The 20,080-nt window shown below is 43.2% G+C and overlaps 1 protein-coding gene across 1 annotated transcript in view; it reads left to right on the forward strand.

Annotated features, from left to right (window-relative positions):
• Nucleotides 1-20,080, forward strand: part of ryr2a (ryanodine receptor 2a (cardiac)) — an 801,439-nt gene that overhangs the window by 279,132 nt on the left and 502,227 nt on the right. Inside the window, exons 4-7 of the mRNA XM_063055593.1 lie at nucleotides 7,523-7,597; nucleotides 8,559-8,637; nucleotides 9,850-9,962; nucleotides 11,158-11,257. Of these exons, the coding sequence (XP_062911663.1) occupies nucleotides 7,523-7,597; nucleotides 8,559-8,637; nucleotides 9,850-9,962; nucleotides 11,158-11,257 (367 nt within the window). The remainder of the gene's footprint in view (nucleotides 1-7,522; nucleotides 7,598-8,558; nucleotides 8,638-9,849; nucleotides 9,963-11,157; nucleotides 11,258-20,080) is intronic.

Raw genomic sequence — 20,080 nt, forward strand, 5'->3', positions numbered from 1 at the left:
TTTCAATCCCCATACTTGCTTCTCACAGGACCATACTTTTGTTCTCTATGCAGTTGATCTTTAACCTTTCTCCAGTGTCTGTTCTCATGTGGACTTGCCAGAGAAAAGGTGTTCCCAATTAACACTTCTTAGTTCTTTCCTAATGACCTCATTATTCACCCTATTCCAATTTAAAACTCTCCCACAAGGATCATACCTATCCTTTCCTATAGCTATCCTGCAAGATAAGGAGTCACGGAAAGGTCAGTCACCTGGCCAGGCTCATTATCCAACACCAGGTCCAGTGTGACCCCTCCTCTCTTTGGATCATCCACATACTGATTTAAGAAACTTTCCTGGATACACTTAACAAACTCAGCCCCATCTGAATCCCTTACACTGAGAAGGTCCCAGTTTATATTAGGGAAGTTGAAATCCCCACGACGGCAACGCTATTATTTTTGCACATTTCCTTAATCTGATTACATATCTGTTCCTTAATATCCCGGTGGCTTTTGGGGGTGGGGGGCGGACTGTAGTACAATTCCATCACTGTGATTACATCCTTCCTATTCCTGAGTTCCACCCAAATGAACTCGATGTCTGAACCCTCCATTATGTCTCTGGGTGCAGCTGTGATATTATCCCTCTTTCGCAGTGCAACACCACCTCCTCCTCTTTCTTTTTTAAAACTTCGAAAACCTGGTGCATTAATCACTCATTTCTGCCTCTCTCTCAAGCAAGTTTCAGTCATGGCCACAACATTGTCGTTCTATGTACTGATCCATGTTCTCTTAGCATTGAAATGTACACATTTCAAACGACCTATCCCAACTGCAAGACCAGTTTAAACTCTCCCGACTAGGATCAGCAAACCTCCGGCCAGAACATTGGTTCCCCTCCAGTTCAGGTGCAACTCTTGTACAGGTCTCCCCTTCCCTTTCACAGAAAAGGTTCCAATGGTCTAAGAACTTAAAACCCTGTACCCTGCACCATCTCCACAGCCACTCATTCATATGTGCTATCACCCCATTCCTACCTGCACTAGCACGTGCCACAGGGTGTAATCCAGAGACTATAACCTCAGCTGCCCTTCTTTCCTAACTGTATAGGAGCTCTTCCCTTTTTCTGACGATATCATTGGTGCCAATATTCACCATGAGCTCTGGCTGTTCCCCTTCCCCCTTAAGAATACAGAAACGTAGAAACATAGAAAACCTACAGCACAATACAGCCCTTCAGCCCACAAAGCTGTGTCGAACATGTCTCTACCTTATCCTGAAGCAGTTCTGATACGTCATGGACCCTAGCACCTGGGAGGCAACACACCGTCCCAATGTCTCATTTGCAGCCACAGAATCTCCTTTCTGTCTTCCTAATTATTGAGTCCCCTTAACTACTGCACTGCCTGTCTTTACCCTTCCCTTTCGAGTCTCAGAGCCGGCCAGGGTACCACCAGCCTGGCAGCTGCTGCTGTGATCTGCTGGTTCATCTCCCCCAGCCAGTATCCAAAGGGGTATATTTAGACCATAAGACCATAAGACAAAGGAGCAGAAGTAGGCCATTCGGCCCATCGAGTCTGCTCCGCCATTTTATCATGAACTGATCCATTTTATCCTATTTAGTCCCACTGCCCCGCCTTCTCATCATAACCTTTGATGCCCTGGCTACTCAGATACCTATCAATCTCTGCCTTAAATACACCCAATGACTTGGCCTCCACTGCTGCCCGTGGCAACAAATTCCATAGATTCACCACCCTCTGACTAAAAAAATTTCTTTGCATTTCTGTTCTGAAAGGGCGCTCTTCAATCCTGAAGTCATGCCCTCTCGTACTAGACTCCCCCATCATGGGAAACAACTTTGCCACATCCACTCTGTCCATGCCTTTTAACATTCGAAATGTTTCTATGAGGTCTCCCCTCATTCTTCTAAACTCCAAGGAATACAGTCCAAGCGCGGACAAACGTTCCTCATATGTTAACCCTCTCATTCCCGGAATCATTCTAGTGAATCTTCTCTGCACCCTCTCCAACGTCAGCACATCCTTTCTTAAATAAGGAGACCAAAACTGCCTACAGTACTCCAAGTGAGGTCTCACCAGCGCCTTATAGAGCCTCAACATCACATCCCTGCTCCTATACTCTATTCCTCTAGAAATGAATGCCAACATTGCATTCGCCTTCTTCACTACCGACTCAACCTGGAGGTTAACTTTAAGGGAATCCTGTACGAGGACTCCCAAGTCCCGTTGCATCTCAGAACTTTGAATTCTTTCCCCATTTAAATAATAGTCTGCCCATTTATTTTTTCTGCCAAAGTGCATAACCATACACTTTCCAACATTGTACTTCATTTGCCACTTCTCTGCCCATTCTTCCAATCTATCCAAGTCTCTCTGCAGACTCGCCATTTCCTCAGCACTACCGGCCCCTCCACCTATCTTCATATCGTCAGCAAACTTAGCCACAAAGCCATCTATTCCATAATCCAAATCGTTGATGTACAATGTAAAAAGAAGTGGCCCCAACACTGATCCCTGTGGAACACCACTGGTAACCGGCAGCCAACCAGAATAGGATCCCTTTATTCCCACTCTCTGTTTCCTGCCAATCAGCCAACGCTCTATCCACGTATGTAACTTTCCTGTAATTCCATGGGCTCTTATCTTGTTAAGCAGCCTCATGTGTGGCACCTTGTCAAAATCCAAATATACAACATCCACTGCATCTCCCTTGTCTAGCCTACTGGTAATTTCCTCAAAAAATTGTAATAGGTTTGTCAGGCAGGATTTTCCTTTAAGGAATCCATGTTGAGTTCTGCCTATCTTGTCATATACCTCCAGGTACTCTGTAACCTCATCCTTGACAATCGACTCCAACAACTTCCCAACCACCGACGTCAAGCTAACAGGTCTATAATTTTCTTTTTGCTTCCTTGCCCCCTTCTTAAATAGCGGAGTGACATTTGCAATCTTCCAGTCTTCCGGAACCATGCCAGAATCTATCGACTTTTGAAAGATCATCGCTAATGCCTCCGCAATCTCCACAGCTACTTCCTTCAGAACACGAGGGTGCATTCCATCTGGTCCAGGAGGTTTATCGTCCTTTAGCCTATTCAGCTTCCTGAGTACTTTCTCTGTCGTAATTGTGACTGCGCACACTTCTCTTCCCTGCCACCCTTGAGTGTCCGGTATCCTGCTGTCTTTGTTTCTGAAGGGAACCCTTCACCGACTTCTTAATCTCCTTACCTCTCCTGGTAGTCTCTCATGTGCTGTCAGAAGCCTGCAGTCTGGGTGTGATCACCTCTTCAAAAATCTCGTCTATAATATCTTCAGCCTCCCGAATGACCCTGAGTACGTTCAACTCCAGCTCCATCTCCCTGATCCGGTCAGTCAGCCACTGAAGTTGGGTGCACTTCCTGCAGATGTAGTTGTGTGGGACACTGTCAGGTATCCCGAATTCCCACATCTTGCAGGATGCATTGGGCAGTTTTGACAACCTGTTGTATAGCCTTCTTGTTAGCTTTGATGTGCATGTGATGAATAAATTAGAGAGTCTATTATACTTACATTAATCTTGCAAGGGATTACAGTATATTTTGAGGGCATTGTTGGGCTGCGATCACAGGACGTTCCAGTGGCCTTCACACTGGAAAATGTACTTTGCGTCATTTACACGCAGAAGGAGGAGGGACAGTGGGAGGCTGCAAGAAATCAGATTATTCAAACAACTCTCAGGGAGAGTCTAATTATCTTGGAAGTTGCCCATTCGTCATGATGCTCAGGTGCAGAGTTTTGGCAGGAGCTTTAGCCAGAGGAGCCTGCGCACCAGTTTAGAATTACACTGAATTACATTGAGAGTAAAGCACAGAAATTTACCATTAACTCCAATTGGTCCAAATGAAACTTCTCCCTCTAGATCCCCTTCAACAATCCAATCAGCAGAAACTTTAAATCCTCCCATGCATGTATTTAATTTTCCATAAGTTAAATCTTTAAAGCAGGGCTTCCCAACCTTTTTTATGCCATGGACCCCTACCATTAACTGAGGGGTTTGTGGACTCCATGTTGGGAACCCCCTGCTTTAGAGGGGCAATATACAGTTAGAGTGAGCTCCTCTGATTTAGCCTCTACTGGATCTAGTACCACGATGCAGAATTCTATTTGCTTTCCTGACTGCAGAGTGTTTTTTAATTAATTTTTTATGCGTTTCTACAATAGAGCTACAGAAAAAAAAACCATCTACAAAATGGAGATTTATACAGTGCAAAACAAACAAGTCCAATATATAATTCATAACAATAAAAAAAGCACCCAAAATAAAATCATGTAAGATTAGTATCCACCCCAACCTCCCACTGAAAAAAAACTCAGGCCAATCATTTCTGTGTATAAAAGAAAAAAAATCCCTAATCGGAGCATTCAACCCCAGTCAGTCAGTGGGTGCCGTCCCGAATCTGGGGTTGGCGGCTGTGCACCTCCATCTTCCTCAATCTTGTGACAGCACCGAGTACAGCCTCTCCTCCAGTTTGTTCTCGCTGGCCGCCTTGGCGCCGCCTGCCGCCGCCCCGCCGGACTCGAGTCCGAGGCCATGTCGGCCTCCAGCCACGGCCGCTTCAGGCCTTGGGCAGGTCCAGGCACACGGTGCAGCGCCCAACAGAGCTGTAAATATATGTAAGAAAATAGAAAGTATGATGTCGACAACCAAAACTATAATGTAATTCACAACAAAAAACAGTAAAACTTACAGAATAAAAAGCTGAAAGTAAGGGATTGTAGCATACAAAAAAAGGATAAACTTAACCTAAAGAGGAGTTATGAAAATATTCAAGAAAAGGTCCCCACACTTTATGAAACTTCATGTCCACATTAAGAAGTAAATAGTGAATCTTTTCAAGGTCTAAACAGGACATAATATCACTAAGCCATTGAGTGTGAGTGGGTGGGGCTGCATCTTTCCACCTTATAAGAACTAACCGTCTCGCCAAGAGAGAGGCAGTAGATAATGTTCGAAGTTTAGTCTGACTCAAGTGCATGTCTACTTCACCCAAGGTGCCAAAAAGAGCAACCAGAGGGTTAGGTTCCAAATGGCAATTAAGAATATGAGATAGGGTTGAAAAAATTTCTCTCCAGAATTTCTCTAGACTAGGACAGGCCAGTACAGATGGGTAAGAGAAGCCTCAGCCCCTTTACACTTATCACAAACGGGACTAATGTCAGGGTAAAACCGCGATAATTTAGTTTTAGACATATGAGCTCTGGGTACAACCTTAAACTGCAAAAGGCAGTGGCCAGCACATAAAGAGGTTAAGTTAACTGACTTAAGAATTGAATCCCAAACCACATCAGATACGGAGATATTTAGATCATGTTCCCAGGCAGTTCTAATTTTATCGAAGGGGGCACGCCTCAAAATCACTAACTTATCCCGAATAGCAGATATTAAACCTTTACCCAATGGATTGATACAAGGAAACACGTCCAGGATGTTTTTCTCAGGCATCTCAGGAAAGTTTGATATTAAAGGGTTAATGCAATGTCTAATTTGAAGATATCTAAAGAAGTGAGTATTAGGTAGATTAAACTTTACAGACAGTTGTTGGAAAGCTGCAAAACAATTATCTATGAAAAGATCTTCAAAGCACCCAATACCCTTTCTATACCAATCATAAAACGTTGAATCCCGCATAGAAGGTAGGAAAAGGTGATTGTGTAAAATAGGGCTAGAGAGAGAAAAACCATGAAGACCATTAAATTTTCTGAACTGAGCCCATATTCTCAGAGTATGTCTAATAAGAGGATTAACAAGGAAGTGTGGATCCGAGAAGTGCAGAAATGGAAAGATCCTTACCAGCATTCAACTCCATTGCCACCCATTTTGGGCAGTCAGACTGATTATGGAAGAAAGACCAAAAAATAAGACAACGAATATTGGCTGCCCAATAATATAAACGAAAATTAGACAAGACCATACCGCCTTCCTTTTTAGATTTTTAAAGGTGAGCTTTATTAAGTCTAGAGCATTTACCCTTCCGTAGATAGGATGAAATAATAGAATCTAATGCATCAAAAAAAGCTTTAGAAATAAACATTGGTAAAGACTGAAATAGATATAAAAATTTAGGAAGGATATACATTTTATTAACATTAACTCGACCTAAAAGAGACATAGACAAGGGTGACCACTGTGTCAGACTCTGTTTTGTAGATTTTAGAAGATTGGTAAAATTTTCTCGAAAAATATTCTTGAAGTTCCTTGTTACTATAATACCAACGTAAGTGAATTGATTGTTAATGACTTTAAAAGGGAGGTCATGGACTACTAAAGTGTGTGCTTCTCTATTAATTGGAAAGAGTTCACTCTTATGTAAATTAAGTTTATAACCGGAAAGCTGACTAAATTTATTAAGAAGTGAAAACATTGGGGACAAGGAGGTAGTCAGGTTTGATATAAAAAGTAAAAGATCATCAGCATAAAGGGAAACTTTATGCTCAACACCTCCCCTCCAAATCCCCGTCAATTCAGCACAACTACGAAACGCAATCGCCAGTGGCTCTGTAGCCAAATCGAGGAGTAAGGGACTTAAAGGGCAACCTTGACAAGTGCCACGCTTAAGGCTGAAAGACTGGGATGGCTGAGAGTTGGTCAAAACAGAAGCGGTGGGACATGAATATAACAATTTAAACCATGCAATAGAACTTTGTTCAAAATCAAATTTTCCTAGAACTGCAAAAAGGTAATTCCACTCCACACGATTGAACGCTTTCTCTGCATCAAGAGAAATAACACATTCAGGAGTCCCAGTTGTGGGTGAATATAAGATATTAAATAAGCGCTGTATATTAAAAAAGGGAAGGCGATTTTTGATAAAACCAGTTTGATCTTCAGAAATAACAGAAGGTATAATGTTCTCTAATCTACGAGCCAAAATTTTAACATCGACATTTAATAAAGAAATCGGCCTATATGAAGAACACTCTGTCGGATCTTTACCTTTTTTTAGCTAAAAGAATGATACATGGCTCGTTAAATGATGCAGGCAATTTACCATGTTTAAACGAATCAGATAGAACTAAAAATAATTGAGACGAAAGCAGTGAAGAAAATGATTTATAAAATTCTGCAGAAAAGCCATCAGGTCCAGGAGATTTACCCGACTGTAATGCAGAGATGGCAGATGATATTTCCTGTAGTGATAATGGTTCATTGAATTTTGCTTTAAAGTTGGAGGAGAACGAAGGAATATTTAAACTATTTTAAAAAATGCTCAACAGAGATACTATCATTTAAAGATTGAGAGGTATAAAGTTGAGAATAATAGTTCTTAAATGTATCATTAATATCAGAATGATTCGAAGTAATGATCCCATTTCCCATTCGAATTTTTGTAATTTGTTGTTTAGCTTTAGAGCGTCTTAGTTGGTTAACTAAAAAGAGCGTTTAAAAGGACTAATAAATTATCGGAGACTGTAACACATAGTAGAGTGCCTTGTGTTTTATTTGCTATAAAACTCTTAACATTATCATCATTTACTAAACAGACAACGCAGGGCGGTGGCCATCGGACACTTCTGTATGGACACGCAGTTTTGCTCAGGCACTCGTACAGTGGAATGGTAAGTTACTAACTTCTGTGAACTATTTTACGCCCAGATTCACAAATGGAATTCAAATTTTTTATTATTGTGGCGCTCATACAGAAGAAAGTATATCTAATCTGACATATATTCATAACATAATAGAAAACATCCAAATTACCCACTATCCTTTACAGCAAACAGATGTACTGAATTGGTTCCTGACTGTTTGATGTGGACAAGGGACTCCAAGGACTTGGAGATTAATTTCTAGGTTCCTTGAGAATTTTTAACACTCAGAAACCATAACATGCTTTGCAGAAAACCTACGACAATATGTTTGGATCAGTGGTCCCCAACCTCCGGGCTGCGGACCGATACGTTGCCGCGAAGCATGCAGGGGTGCAGCGGTAGCCAGAACGCACCCAGCACATAGTTAAGAAGAAAGCCGAAATAAACAAGCTAATTAATTAGGTGCCGCCAGCATGTAAATGTCGGCCCAGATCAGAGGTGATTGCTGATTGTGTCGCCTCTGATCTGGGCCGACATTTACGTGCCAGGCAGCACCAAATTAATTAGCTTGTTTATTTCGGCTTTTTTCTTAAAGATGTGCTGGCTGCGTTCCGGCCACCGCTGCACCGCTGCATTCTTCGTGGCAACGTATCGATCCGTGGCCCGGAGGTTGGGGACCACTGGTTTAGATAGCAAAAAAACAGAAAATACTTGAATAAGGCAGCATTTGTGGAAAGAGATATGGAGTTAACACTTAGGGTCAATGATCTTGGATGTTCCTTCTGTTTTTCCCTCTAGTGATATCATCTGACCTGCTGATTATTTCTAATATTCTCTGTTTTTATTGCTAATTTTCAGTTAGTGGCTTGAATTGATTTAGAAAGATTGAAAATTCCTCGTCAGTGACCTGCTGTTTGCTATCATTCTCATGTAAACTGTCACCAGTCTGAAATTTTAACCCATTGCTTTCCTGCCTTTTGTTTCCAAGTATCTTTCTTGTTTGTCCACATCTCGATCTTCAACAGACAAATTGGCCTTTGACGTCGGATTGCAGGAAGATACAACTGGTATGTTTAAAGGAAGTATTACTCTTTCTTTGGTTAGAGAAGAGAACATAGGATTTGTTTCTCTCTTTCATGTGGCAGGTTGACTTGTTTTGCTAGCCCTACCAGTAGTGCAGCACATGAGCTGGTAGGAGGAAAGCGGGTGCAGCAGGCTCACAGCAAAGCCTAACCTTCATTTGGGTCATTATGGGATGTGTGTGCATGGGGCAGCTTGTATTAGACATAGAAGTGCATGGATTTGAAAGACAAAACTATCACACCACACCTGAGAGGTGAGCGTGCGTTGACGACTGGGCCTTAGGGAATCAAAGGCTGTTAAACTAATTTGAAATATCCCTTCACTATTCAAATACCTGTGTTTAAAGTATTTTAAAATGTTAAGAGAAGATACCATTTAATTAAATCATGTTTAACTGTCAATAAATAATTAAAACTGAGTAAACCAGTGCTAGTACTTACTGCTGAGGAAGCCCCAGCCACGCAGTGATCTTTAGGACTAGAAGTGTTTCACACCATCTCCCTGCTCATCTGGGCTCAGTGGTAGGTTGAGTATACTGGCCTCTGGCCTCCAACATGTCTTCAGCTATTGCCTCTGGCCCTCAGTCAGCTCATTTCAGGTCAAAGTATGTGTGTTCCCCCAAAGGCAGTCAGGATTAAAATCCTGAAACAGGCACATGGTGTGTGACAGGACGGCCTCTTCCCTGCGGACTTGTGCAGACTGCAGTGGTGCTGAAGGAAGTGGAGGCGGACCCTAAGTGCACGGCCAGCTGAAGAATGTCTCTCATGTCGTGTTGATTCTAAACAGTACCACAAATGTGTCTACTACCTGCCAAGCTTCTGTTGCCGAAATTGTGATTACAAGGGTTACATTTCTACAATCTGAAATATTCACTTCCACAGGGACTTAAAATGAAGGGAGACACTTATACAGTGGAGTTTAAAATGTTGGCAGATTCCAAAAGTTGAAAGACAACAGAACTTTTGCTGAGAAAGGTCCCAGACTTAAAATGAGCATTGCATCAACAGCAATGTAAAGTTCATTATCAAAAGACAGATGTATTTACTTCATGAGCCGTACTATTAAAAGGTCAGCTTATGTCTTTGAACCCAGAACTCGGACTATGTTTCAAAGTTTCACTTTATACCAGTGGCACCCATATGGAAAATGAATGTGTGCTGCAAGGGAGCATTGTTTTAACACTCCTGTCTGTGTAGGGGAGGCCTGCTGGTGGACCATACATCCAGCCTCTAAACAACGCTCAGAAGGAGAAAAAGTACGTGTTGGAGATGACCTTATTTTAGTCAGCATTTCCTCAGAGCGGTACCTGGTGAGTAAAACGTCTCACTGATCACTTTTCAGTGCTTGCAAGGAAGCATGCCATAATTTTCATTCTCTGATTAGGCCGAATTAGCAGAAATCAAGCAAAGCCAAACAAAGTTCATTTACATTCCTTTTTGTGTGTAAGATGGTTAGTCCAACTTCAGTTTCCCTAGGACATGGATGATGTTTAAATGTGCTTTCAAACCAAAAAAATTATGTCTGCTGGTTAAGCTTCTGTGTTGCGAGCCATTATAAAGATTCAATTGTCTTACACTCTTAGCTACTTTTGATTGGCAGTGAAGCTTTAAGTCCTAAACCTAAAGTTAATGAAAGCCTTACCATCCAGAATTTCCACTCCCATTGTTTGTGGACGTTGATGTGAGGATTAAGGTTGGAATTGAAGGCTTGTGTTAAGGATACCTTATGATGGAGAGACTTCACATGGATCACGTCTGCTCTTTGGATGATACTTGTGCAAAATGTGCCAGGGGCCGGAGAAAGAAAAGAGAGGAAGTAAGGGTGGTGTGGGGAGGTTTTACAGTACAGGAGGGAAAATGGCAGTAAAAAGAGAAACAAAGTCCCAATAATGTTTGGGGATTAGTTATTTTGCAATTTTGTCAGAAACTTGCTCACATTTTAATTGTTAGATTTCAGATGTGAAGGAAAGTCCAGAGGTTGACAAATTCATTGCTGGCGCCATACATGCTATATTGATATTTCAGCATGTTGCAGTTCACATCCAGAATGGAATGAACTTTGGAGAGGAAATACAGTGCACTGTTGTGATTGACTAGCACGTTTAACCTTGCTCACTGACAGAGAATTTCAGGACAAATATGATGGGTAACCTGGAACACTTGATCAGCCTTAATGTAATGTTTTTTATGCAATATCTGAAACATGTGGCTGTGATTGATGTAAAAATGCTTACTTTTCTATGTATCCAGAAGATGCGATGCAATGTTGTCTGAAACCAATAATGTTAGTTAAAGTGTTCAAATATATTTAAGAAAATCTTCATCTACTTGTATTATTTAATGATGATAGAATAAATTCTTGAAGCATCTTTGAAGGCCGCTGTGTTTACACTTTGAATGTCTTGAGGGGATGCCATGTCTGAACTGGCCAGTTTTTTTTTATAAATGTACTTAAGCTTAGCCTGCAGTCTTGAGCTGATGCTGAGCTGATCTGTTCTCTTGCAGCATTTGTCATATGGCTATAGCACATTACACGTTGATGCCGCATTCCAGCAAACCCTCTGGAGTGTTGCTCCAATTTGCTCTGGAAGTGAAGTGGCGCAAGGTAAGATTGGTTCCATTCCCCCCTCCCCTCCTGTAGTAACAATGCTGCACTAGTGTCGCTGTATTCACAACCCGCTGAAATACCTCACAAACACGTTGCACCATGAAATAACACCACTCCCCGATGGTTTTAGAGCAATTCTTTCCTTTATATTGTTTTTAATTGACAGTCAGAATTTCAGTTTATTTTACCAATTTCTTTTCTGTTTCACTGGCCTTTTTGCGCTTCCCTCTACATCATGCACCATACCAGACATGACCAAGCAGAAATGTACCAGATTAGTAACAGAGTTATTTACTATTAAGCATATTCCTATTCCTACTGAGGAAACTCTTAACTGATGAACACCTTACCAAGAACTTCAGCTTAGATAATGCACCACAAATTCCCAGTTTTTATTGCAGGGATTCCCAACCTTTTTTTATGCCATGGAGCCTTACCATATCCAAGGGGTCTGTGGATCCCAGTTTGGGAACCCCCGTTTTTGACATTCCAGTAATGAGGGGTAGAAGGAACATAACTTGGCTGTACAGCCCTCTCTTTCCTACTCAGGACTCAGTGAGATAATGATTAATCTATTTATGGCTTCTGCTAGACTTTCTCGCTTGATCCCAATCACTCTTGAACTGAAAAGATCTAATCCTTTGTTGCATAATGATACAGCCAAATTTTGAGTCAAAGATTTGATAAGTGAAAAAAAAATAGGAGCAAGAGTAGGCCATTCAAGACTCAAACCTGTCCACCATTTAATAAGAACATGTCTGATCTGTTACCTCAACACCAGTTTTCTGCACTATTGTTTGATTCTATTGATAACGAGAAATCAATTAACCTCCTGGAACTCAGTAGTTCAGACAGCATCTGTGGACGGAAATAAACAGCTGACATTTCGGCCTGGGATTTTTCATCACGTCCTGATGAAAGGTCTTAGGTTGACTGTTTGTTTCCCTCTATAGATGCTGTCAGACCTGCTGATGTCCTCCAGCATTTTGTGTATGATTCTCAAGATTTCCAGCGTCTGTAGAATGTCTTGTATCTATCAACCCTTGATTTAAATGCAACAAAAAACTGAGCATTCAAAAGTCTAATAGAGTAGAAAATTCCAAAAATCCACTGCCCTCTTTTCTCCCCCATTTTCAGTGTTCAATGATCTGTCCCTTATTTGGGTCTCTTAATTTGATGTTCCTCAAACTGGTGAAACATCCTCCCTGTTGTTTATATGTTTCAATAAGGTCATCTCCTTCCAAACTCTAGAGTAAAGTGCCATGCTTGCACAATCTCTCCACAGTTAATAACCAATTATCCCACTAATCAATCTTTTGAGTCTTCACTGCGCTCTCTCCTTAAAGGGCTTGTGGTAGATGTTTAAGCTGTGATGCTGTGTGACACTGAGTCAGTATTCCCTCTAATTTGTAATGAGTGTGCACAAAAATCTTGTACTGTGCAAGTTTTGCCCAATGACAACAATATGAGTGCACTGAATTTTTTATATGTAGAGGTATTCATTTCAACAGCTAGCAAAACACTGTCAGTAAGAACCTTGATCTCCTCTGGGTTTGATTGTTTTTGCTCTCATTCACCTGCACTCTCACAAAGCATATGTAGCAGACCTATAGCGGGTAACGAAAGATCCTTTTGCCTGAGCTTTTGCACACCATTCATATGTGATTTGCTTTTGCATTGTGACAATACATGCAGAAAAGACCAGTGTCTGTATCGTACATAAATATTTCTTATCGCATGCTCCTGACCTCATGAGCTTTCAGTGTAGCAGTTTCTACTGTTTCATTAACGCATTCCACTTCAAATAAACTAGCAGTTCTTTTGCACTTCACGCCCTTTGCTTCTTTGGAATTCGACATAGTGAATCAATAATTTCTCCAATGAAAACAGTATAAACAAGCCATTTCTAAAATCTGCAGACAAATCATCACAAACTCAACGTTGTCAACACCATCCACATCAGATTGCGTTCAATTGTGAGATATACTTAACATGCCAATGAGGCAGAGGGCGGCAATCTTTTGTGAGCAGTTTAAATTCCTTTGTCTGCTAGTAGCAAAAGATGTGTGTACGAGCACACATGCACTCACCTTAGAGGGAACATTGCATGGAAGGCAACATGAATGGTAATTTTCCATGCACCTGCTACCTTGTCTTTCTTCACGGTAGAGGTCATTGCTTTTGGCAAGTGACCATATGCATAATCGTCTTTGCCTGATACTTCTTGGATGCAAGTGCTATTTGCTCTTTTTCATTCTATGTCTGATTGTTTTCCAAGTCTTGCAGGAAGCAGGCTGGGTTTGCTCCAATGTCTTATGGACTTATGGTCATTTGCTAAGGAGATGCAAGTGATCATACATCTGTGCTTTTGATGCTATGATGAAAGGAAGGCCATTACTGAAGCTTCCTTTAGGATTCCACTACAGCTTTCTCAGTGGGAGATGAGGGGGTGGTCTTGCATCATTACTTCCAAATTTCAGCATCTTAATATTTTAAAGCTGATTGACAAACCATGCTGGTTAGGTGTGACACACATCAAAGTTGCTGGTGAACGCAGCAGGCCAGGCGGCATCTCTAGGAAGAGGTACGGTCGACGTTTCAGGCCGAGACTCTTCGTCAGGACTAACTGAAGGAAGAGCTAGTAAGAGATTTGAAAGTGGGAGGGGGAGGGGGAGATCCAAAATGATAGGAGAAGACAGGAGGGGGAGGGATGGAGCCAAGAGCTGGACAGGTGATTGGCAAAAGGGATATGAGAGGATCATGGGATAGGAGGCCCAGGGAGAAGGAAAAGGGGGAGGGGGGGAAAAACCCAGAGGATGGGCAAGGGGTATAGTCAGAGGGACAGAGGGAGAAAAAGGAGAGAGAGAGAGAGAAAGAATGTGTGTATATAAGTAAATAACGGATGGGGTATGAGGGGGAGGTGGGGCATTAGCGGAAGTTTGAGAAGTCAATGTTCATGCCATCAGGTTGGAGGCTACCCAGACAGAATATAAGGTGTTGTTCCTCCAACCTGAGTGTGGCTTCATCTTTACAGTAGAGGGCGCCGTGGATAGACATGTCTGAATGGGAATGGGATGTGGAATTAAAATGTGTGGCCACTGGGAGATCCTGCTTTCTCTGGCGGACAGAGCATAGGTGTTCAGCAAAATGATCTCCCAGTCTGCGTCGGGTCTCGCCAATGTATAGAAGGCCACATCAGGAGCACTGGACGCAGTATATCACCCCAGACGACTCACAGGTGAAGTGTCGCCTCACCTGGAAGGACTGTCTGGGGCCCAGAATGGTGGTAAGGGAGGAAGTGTAAAGGCATATGTAGCACTTGTTCCACTTACAAGGATAAGTGCCAGGAGGGAGATCAGTGGGGAGTGATGTGGGGAATGAATGGACAAGGGAGTCGTGTAGGGAGCGATCCCTGAGGAAAGCAGAGAGAGTGGGGGAGGGAAAGATGTGCTTAGTGGTGGGATCCCGTTGGAGGTGGCAGAAGTTACAGAGAATAATATGTTGGACCCGGAGGCTGGTGGGGTGGTAGGTGAGGACCAGGTGAGGACTAGGACTATTCCTAGTGGGGTGGCAGTAGGATGGAGTGAGAGCAGATGTGCATGAAATGGGGGAGATGCGTTTGGGAGCAGGGTTGATGGTGGAGGAAGGGAAGCCCCTTTCTTTAAAAAAGGAGGACATCTCCCTCGTCCTGGAATGAAAAGCCTCATCCTGAGAGCAGATGCGGCGGAGATGGAGGAATTGCGAGAAGGGGTTGGCATTTTTGCAAGAGACAGGGTGATAGGTGGAATAGTCCAGATAGCTGTGAGAATCAGTAGGCTTATAGTAGGCATCAGTAGATAAGCTGTCTCCGGAGACAGAGACAGAAAGATCTAGAAAAGAGAGGGAGGTGTTGGAAATGGACCAGGTAAACTTGAGGGCAGGGTGAAAGATGGAGGCAAATTTAATGAAATCAACGAGCTCAGCATGCATGCAGGAAGCAGCGCCAATGCAGTCGTCGATGTAGTGAAGGAAAAGTGGGGGACATCTGCTCTCACTCCATCCTCCCGCCACCTCTCTAGGAATAGGGTTCTCCTGGTCCTCACCTACCACCCCACCAGCCTCCGGGTCCAACATATTATTCTCCATAAGTTCCGCCACCTCCAACGGGATCCAACCACTAAGCACATCTTTCCCTCCCCCCCCCGCTTTCCGCAGGGATCGCTCCCTACGCGACTCCCTTGTCCATTCGTCCCCCCCATCCCTCCCCACTGATCTCCCCACTGGCACTTATCCTTGTAAGCGGAACAAGTGCTACACATGCCCTTACACTTCCTCCCTCACCAACATTCAGGGCCCCAGTCAGTCCTTCCAGGTGAGGCGACACTTCACCTGTGAGTCGGCTGGGGTGATATACTGAGCCCAGTGCTCCTGATGTGTCCTTCTATATATTGGCGAGACCCGACGCAGACTGGGAGATCGTTTTGCTGAACACCTACGCTCTGTCCGCCAGAGAAAGCAGGATCTTCCAGTGGCCACACATTTTAATTCCACATCCCATTACCATTCTGATATGTCTATCCACGGCCTCCTCTACTGTAAAGGTGAAACCACACTCAGGTTGGAGGAACAACACCTTATATTCCGTCTGGGTAGCCTCCAACCTGATGGCATGAACATTGACTTCTCAAACTTCTGCTAATTCCCCACCTCCCCCTTGTACCCCATCCGTTATTTATTGATATATACCCCTTGCCCATCCTCTGGGTTTTTTCCCCCCTCCCCCTTTTCCTTCTCCCTGGGCCTCCTGTCTCATAATCCTCTCATATCCCTTTTGCCAATCAACTGTCCAGCTCTTGGCTCCATCCCTCCCCCTCCTATCTTCTCCTATCATTTTGGATCTCCCCCTCCCTCTCCCACTTTCAGTTCTCTTACTCACTCTTCCTTCAGTTAGTCCCGACAAAGGGTCTCGGCCCGAAACATCAACTGTACCTCTTCCTAGAGATACTGCCTGGCCTGTTGTGTTCACCAGCAACTTCGATGTGTGTTGCTTGAATTTCCAGCATCTGCAAAATTCCTCGTGTTTGCGTGGTTAAGTGTGAATCATTTTTTCCCATCTACATATTCAATGCAAATACAAGGAAATCCCCATGTTGTGTGGGCTGTTCATTTTATACAGTGTTCAAATGGAACAGATGCTTCATGATTGCCTGGCTGCTTGTTGCTAAACTTTGACTCTTAAAGCTGGGTCCAGCTGTCACCTGCAAGTGACTTTTGCTTCCTTGTTTGACTGTTGTTTCTGCATCACCTCTGACATTCTGTTCCCTCCTGGTAATTCCTTTCAATGCAGGAGTTCTTTCACAGTCATTCATATAACACTGAGCCTCAGGCATGTTGCCCAGATTTGGAGGAAGAAGGAGCATTTAGGCAAAAAGAGGTAGAGTAGATACACTGTCATCACAGGTTATAGAATTATAGAGCACTATAGGACAGTAAAAGGTCCTTTGGCCCATCCAGTCCATGCTTGCCTCATTCCCTGCCTGGTCCCTACCTGCACCCGGACCAAATCCCTCCATACCCCTCTTATCTATGTATGTATCGAATCTTCTCTTAAAAGGTATAATTGAACCCAAATCTACCACATATTCATTTTCTAGTGTTAATATCCACTTATATATAACCCCGGAATCATCATTTCAATCTGTATTTACTGACCTGAGCATGTCTGAAGAGACTGGCATTTGATACTCCATGTCTGCTTCCATCCGCAAAGTTATAGCGTCATAGTAAGTACAGCACAGAAACAGGCCCTTCCGCCCGTCTAGTTTGTGCCGAACCATTTAAACTGCCTACTCCCATTGACCTGCACTGGGACTATACCCTCCATACCCCTATCCAAACTTAAGTGTTGAAATCAAGTTTGCACGTATGCACCTTGTTCCACACTCCCATGATTCTCTGAGTGGAGAAGTTTCCCCTTGCATTCCCTTAAACTTTTCACCTTTCACTCTTAACCTATGACCTCTAATTATTGTCTGTCCCAAACTCAGAGGAAAAAGTCTGCTTGCATTTACCCTCATAATTTTGTATATCTCTATCAAAGGAATAGAGCATTCCTATCCAAGGAATAAAGTCTGAACCTATTCAATCTTTCCTTACAACTCAGTTCATCTAGACCCGGCAAAATCCTTGTAAATTTTCCCTGTACTCTTTCAAACTTACTTATTTCTTTCCTATAGGTAGGTGACCAAAACTGCACGCAGTACTCCAAATGAGGCCTCACCAATGTCTTGTGCAACTTCAACATAACATCCCATCTCCTGTACTCAATACTTTGATTTATGAAGGCCATTGTGGCAAAAAGCTTGCTTAATGACCCTATCTACCTGTGGTGTCACTTTCAATGAATTATAGATCTGTATTCCCAGATTTCTTTGCTTTCAGTGCCCTGCCATTCACTGTGTAAGACCTATCCTGGTTGGTCCTACCAAAGTGATGAAAGCTGTCATCTAGTGCCATCAAGCGAGAATAAACCTCCTGATTGATGCCCAGTTTTGGAATAACTAGAATAACCACATCACTGTCTTGCCCCCAATCATTGACCAAATAATTAAATTCTAAAGGTGAAATGAGACTTACTGCCCCTGACATCAAAGTCTAGCAGGACTGAGTTATAGGGAGACGTTGGCCACATTGGATCTTTATTCCTTGGAGCATGGGACTATGAGAGGTGACCTCATAAAAGCTTATAAAATGATGGGGTGTATGGATATGATAGATGGTTATAACCTTCTTCCCAGAGTTGGGGAATCTAAAACTAGGGGTTACAGATAAAAGATAAGAGGGCGATGTTTAAGAGACCTCAGAGGTAACTTCTTTACACAGAGTGTAGTGAATATTTGGAATGAGCTGCCAGGGGAGATGGTGAAGGCAAAATTGAAGAGGCATTTGCATAGGTACATCGAAGAGAAGGTCTTGGAGGAGTATGGGCAAACATGTGCAAATGGGGTGAACATGGAGAATGTTGTCGTGGGCATGGACCAGGTGGGCTGAAGGACCAGTTTCTATGCTGTATCACTCTGAGTCCGTTTGACTAGATGGGACAACAAGGAGTTCTGGATAAATGGAAGTCAGTGGGCATCAAGGGGTTCACACTCCAGCGTTGGAGTTGCATCTTGCATAAACAAAGATGGTTGTGATTGCAGGATGTGGATCATCCCAGGTTCAGGCCATTACTGGAGGCATTCCTCAGAGCAGCTTCATATTTTCAACTGCTTTGTCAGTAACTTACCTTTCATCATAGCTTCCAAAGCAGGGATGGCTGCTCCTGATACACAACTCCTCAGCAATGAGGCAGTTCAGGCCTGTGTGCAGCTAGACCTAGATAATATACAAGCATGGACTGATAAATAGCAAGTAACATTCTAGATGCAAAAGTACCAAAGAATGACTGGCTTTGATTACAGTTTTGCTCCAATTCCCTTGAGAAGAAAATGAGAAAGTAGCAGCCAACAACAGGAATTCTGCAGATGCTGGAAATTCAAGCAACACACATCAAAGTTGCTGGTGAACGCAGCAGGCCAGGCAGCATCTCTAGGAAGAGGTGCAGTCGACGTTTCAGGCCGAGACCCTTCGTCAGGACTAACTGAAGGAAGAGTGAGTAAGAGATTTGAAAGTTGGAGGGGGAGGGGGAGATCCAAAATGATAGGAGAAGACAGGAGGGGGAGGGACGGAGCCAAGAGGTGGCCACACATTTTAATTCCACATCCCATTCCCATTCTGACATGTCTATCCACGGCCTCCTCTACTGTAAAGATGAAGCCACACTCAGGTTGGAGGAACAACACCTTATATTCCGTCTGGGTAGCCTCCAACCTGATGGCATGAACATCGACTTCTCTAACTTCTGCTAATGCCCCACCTCCCCCTCGTACCCTATCTGTTACTTATTTTTATACACACATTCTTTCTCTCACTATCCTTTTTCTCCCTCTGTCCCTCTGAATATACCCCTTGCCCATCCTCTGGGTCCCCCCCCCCTTGTCTTTCTTCCCGGACCTCCTGTCCCATGATCCTCTCGTATCCCTTTTGCCTATTACCTGTCCAGCTCTTGGCTCCATCCCTCCCCCTCCTGTCTTCTCCTATCATTTTGGATCTCCGCCTTCCCCTCCAACTTTCAAAACTCTTACTCATTCTTCCTTCAGTTAGTCCTGACGAAGGGTCTCGGCCTGAAACTTCGACTGCACCTCTTCCTAGAGATGCTGCCTGGCCTGCTGCGTTCACCAGCAACTTTGATGCGAGAAAGTAGCAGTCTCCATTCTCTGAAAGGGTCCTGAACACTAACTCAGAATCATGTATGTGTAGGTAAAGTTTTTGTTCCAGTGATATTGGTCCACAGGAATGTGATACTGCAATAAACTGCCGGCAGCTTCAATTTCTTTAGTTCACGGTGTCAGTATTATTTCAAAGGTTATCACTTTTACAGACCATTAAAATTGGTCAGCAGAACCTGAAAGGAACCCTTATTAGGCAGGTAACCACCCAGCAGTTATTAAGTTAACAGGGCAGGGTAGAAAGTGTAATGCCAGAAATAGGTTGAAAATGACCAATTTCAGTGCAATCCTGCACCCCACTGAGCAGAAACCCTGCACCCCGAGAACCAGCAAAAGGGAGATGGAGAGGGAAGCAAGCTGGAAGAGACTGGCAGCAAAACCAACATGTCAATAGCAGGTAGTTATTGCTGAACATCATTCTAAACGTACTCTCTTCATTGTACACATGCTCTACATGATCACGGTTAGGTATATAACCACCCACTGTCCGCAATGCTCACGTCTTCCTTCA

This window comes from Mobula hypostoma, chromosome 8, assembly GCF_963921235.1.
Source record: "Mobula hypostoma chromosome 8, sMobHyp1.1, whole genome shotgun sequence".
Classification (NCBI taxonomy): domain Eukaryota; kingdom Metazoa; phylum Chordata; class Chondrichthyes; order Myliobatiformes; family Myliobatidae; genus Mobula; species Mobula hypostoma.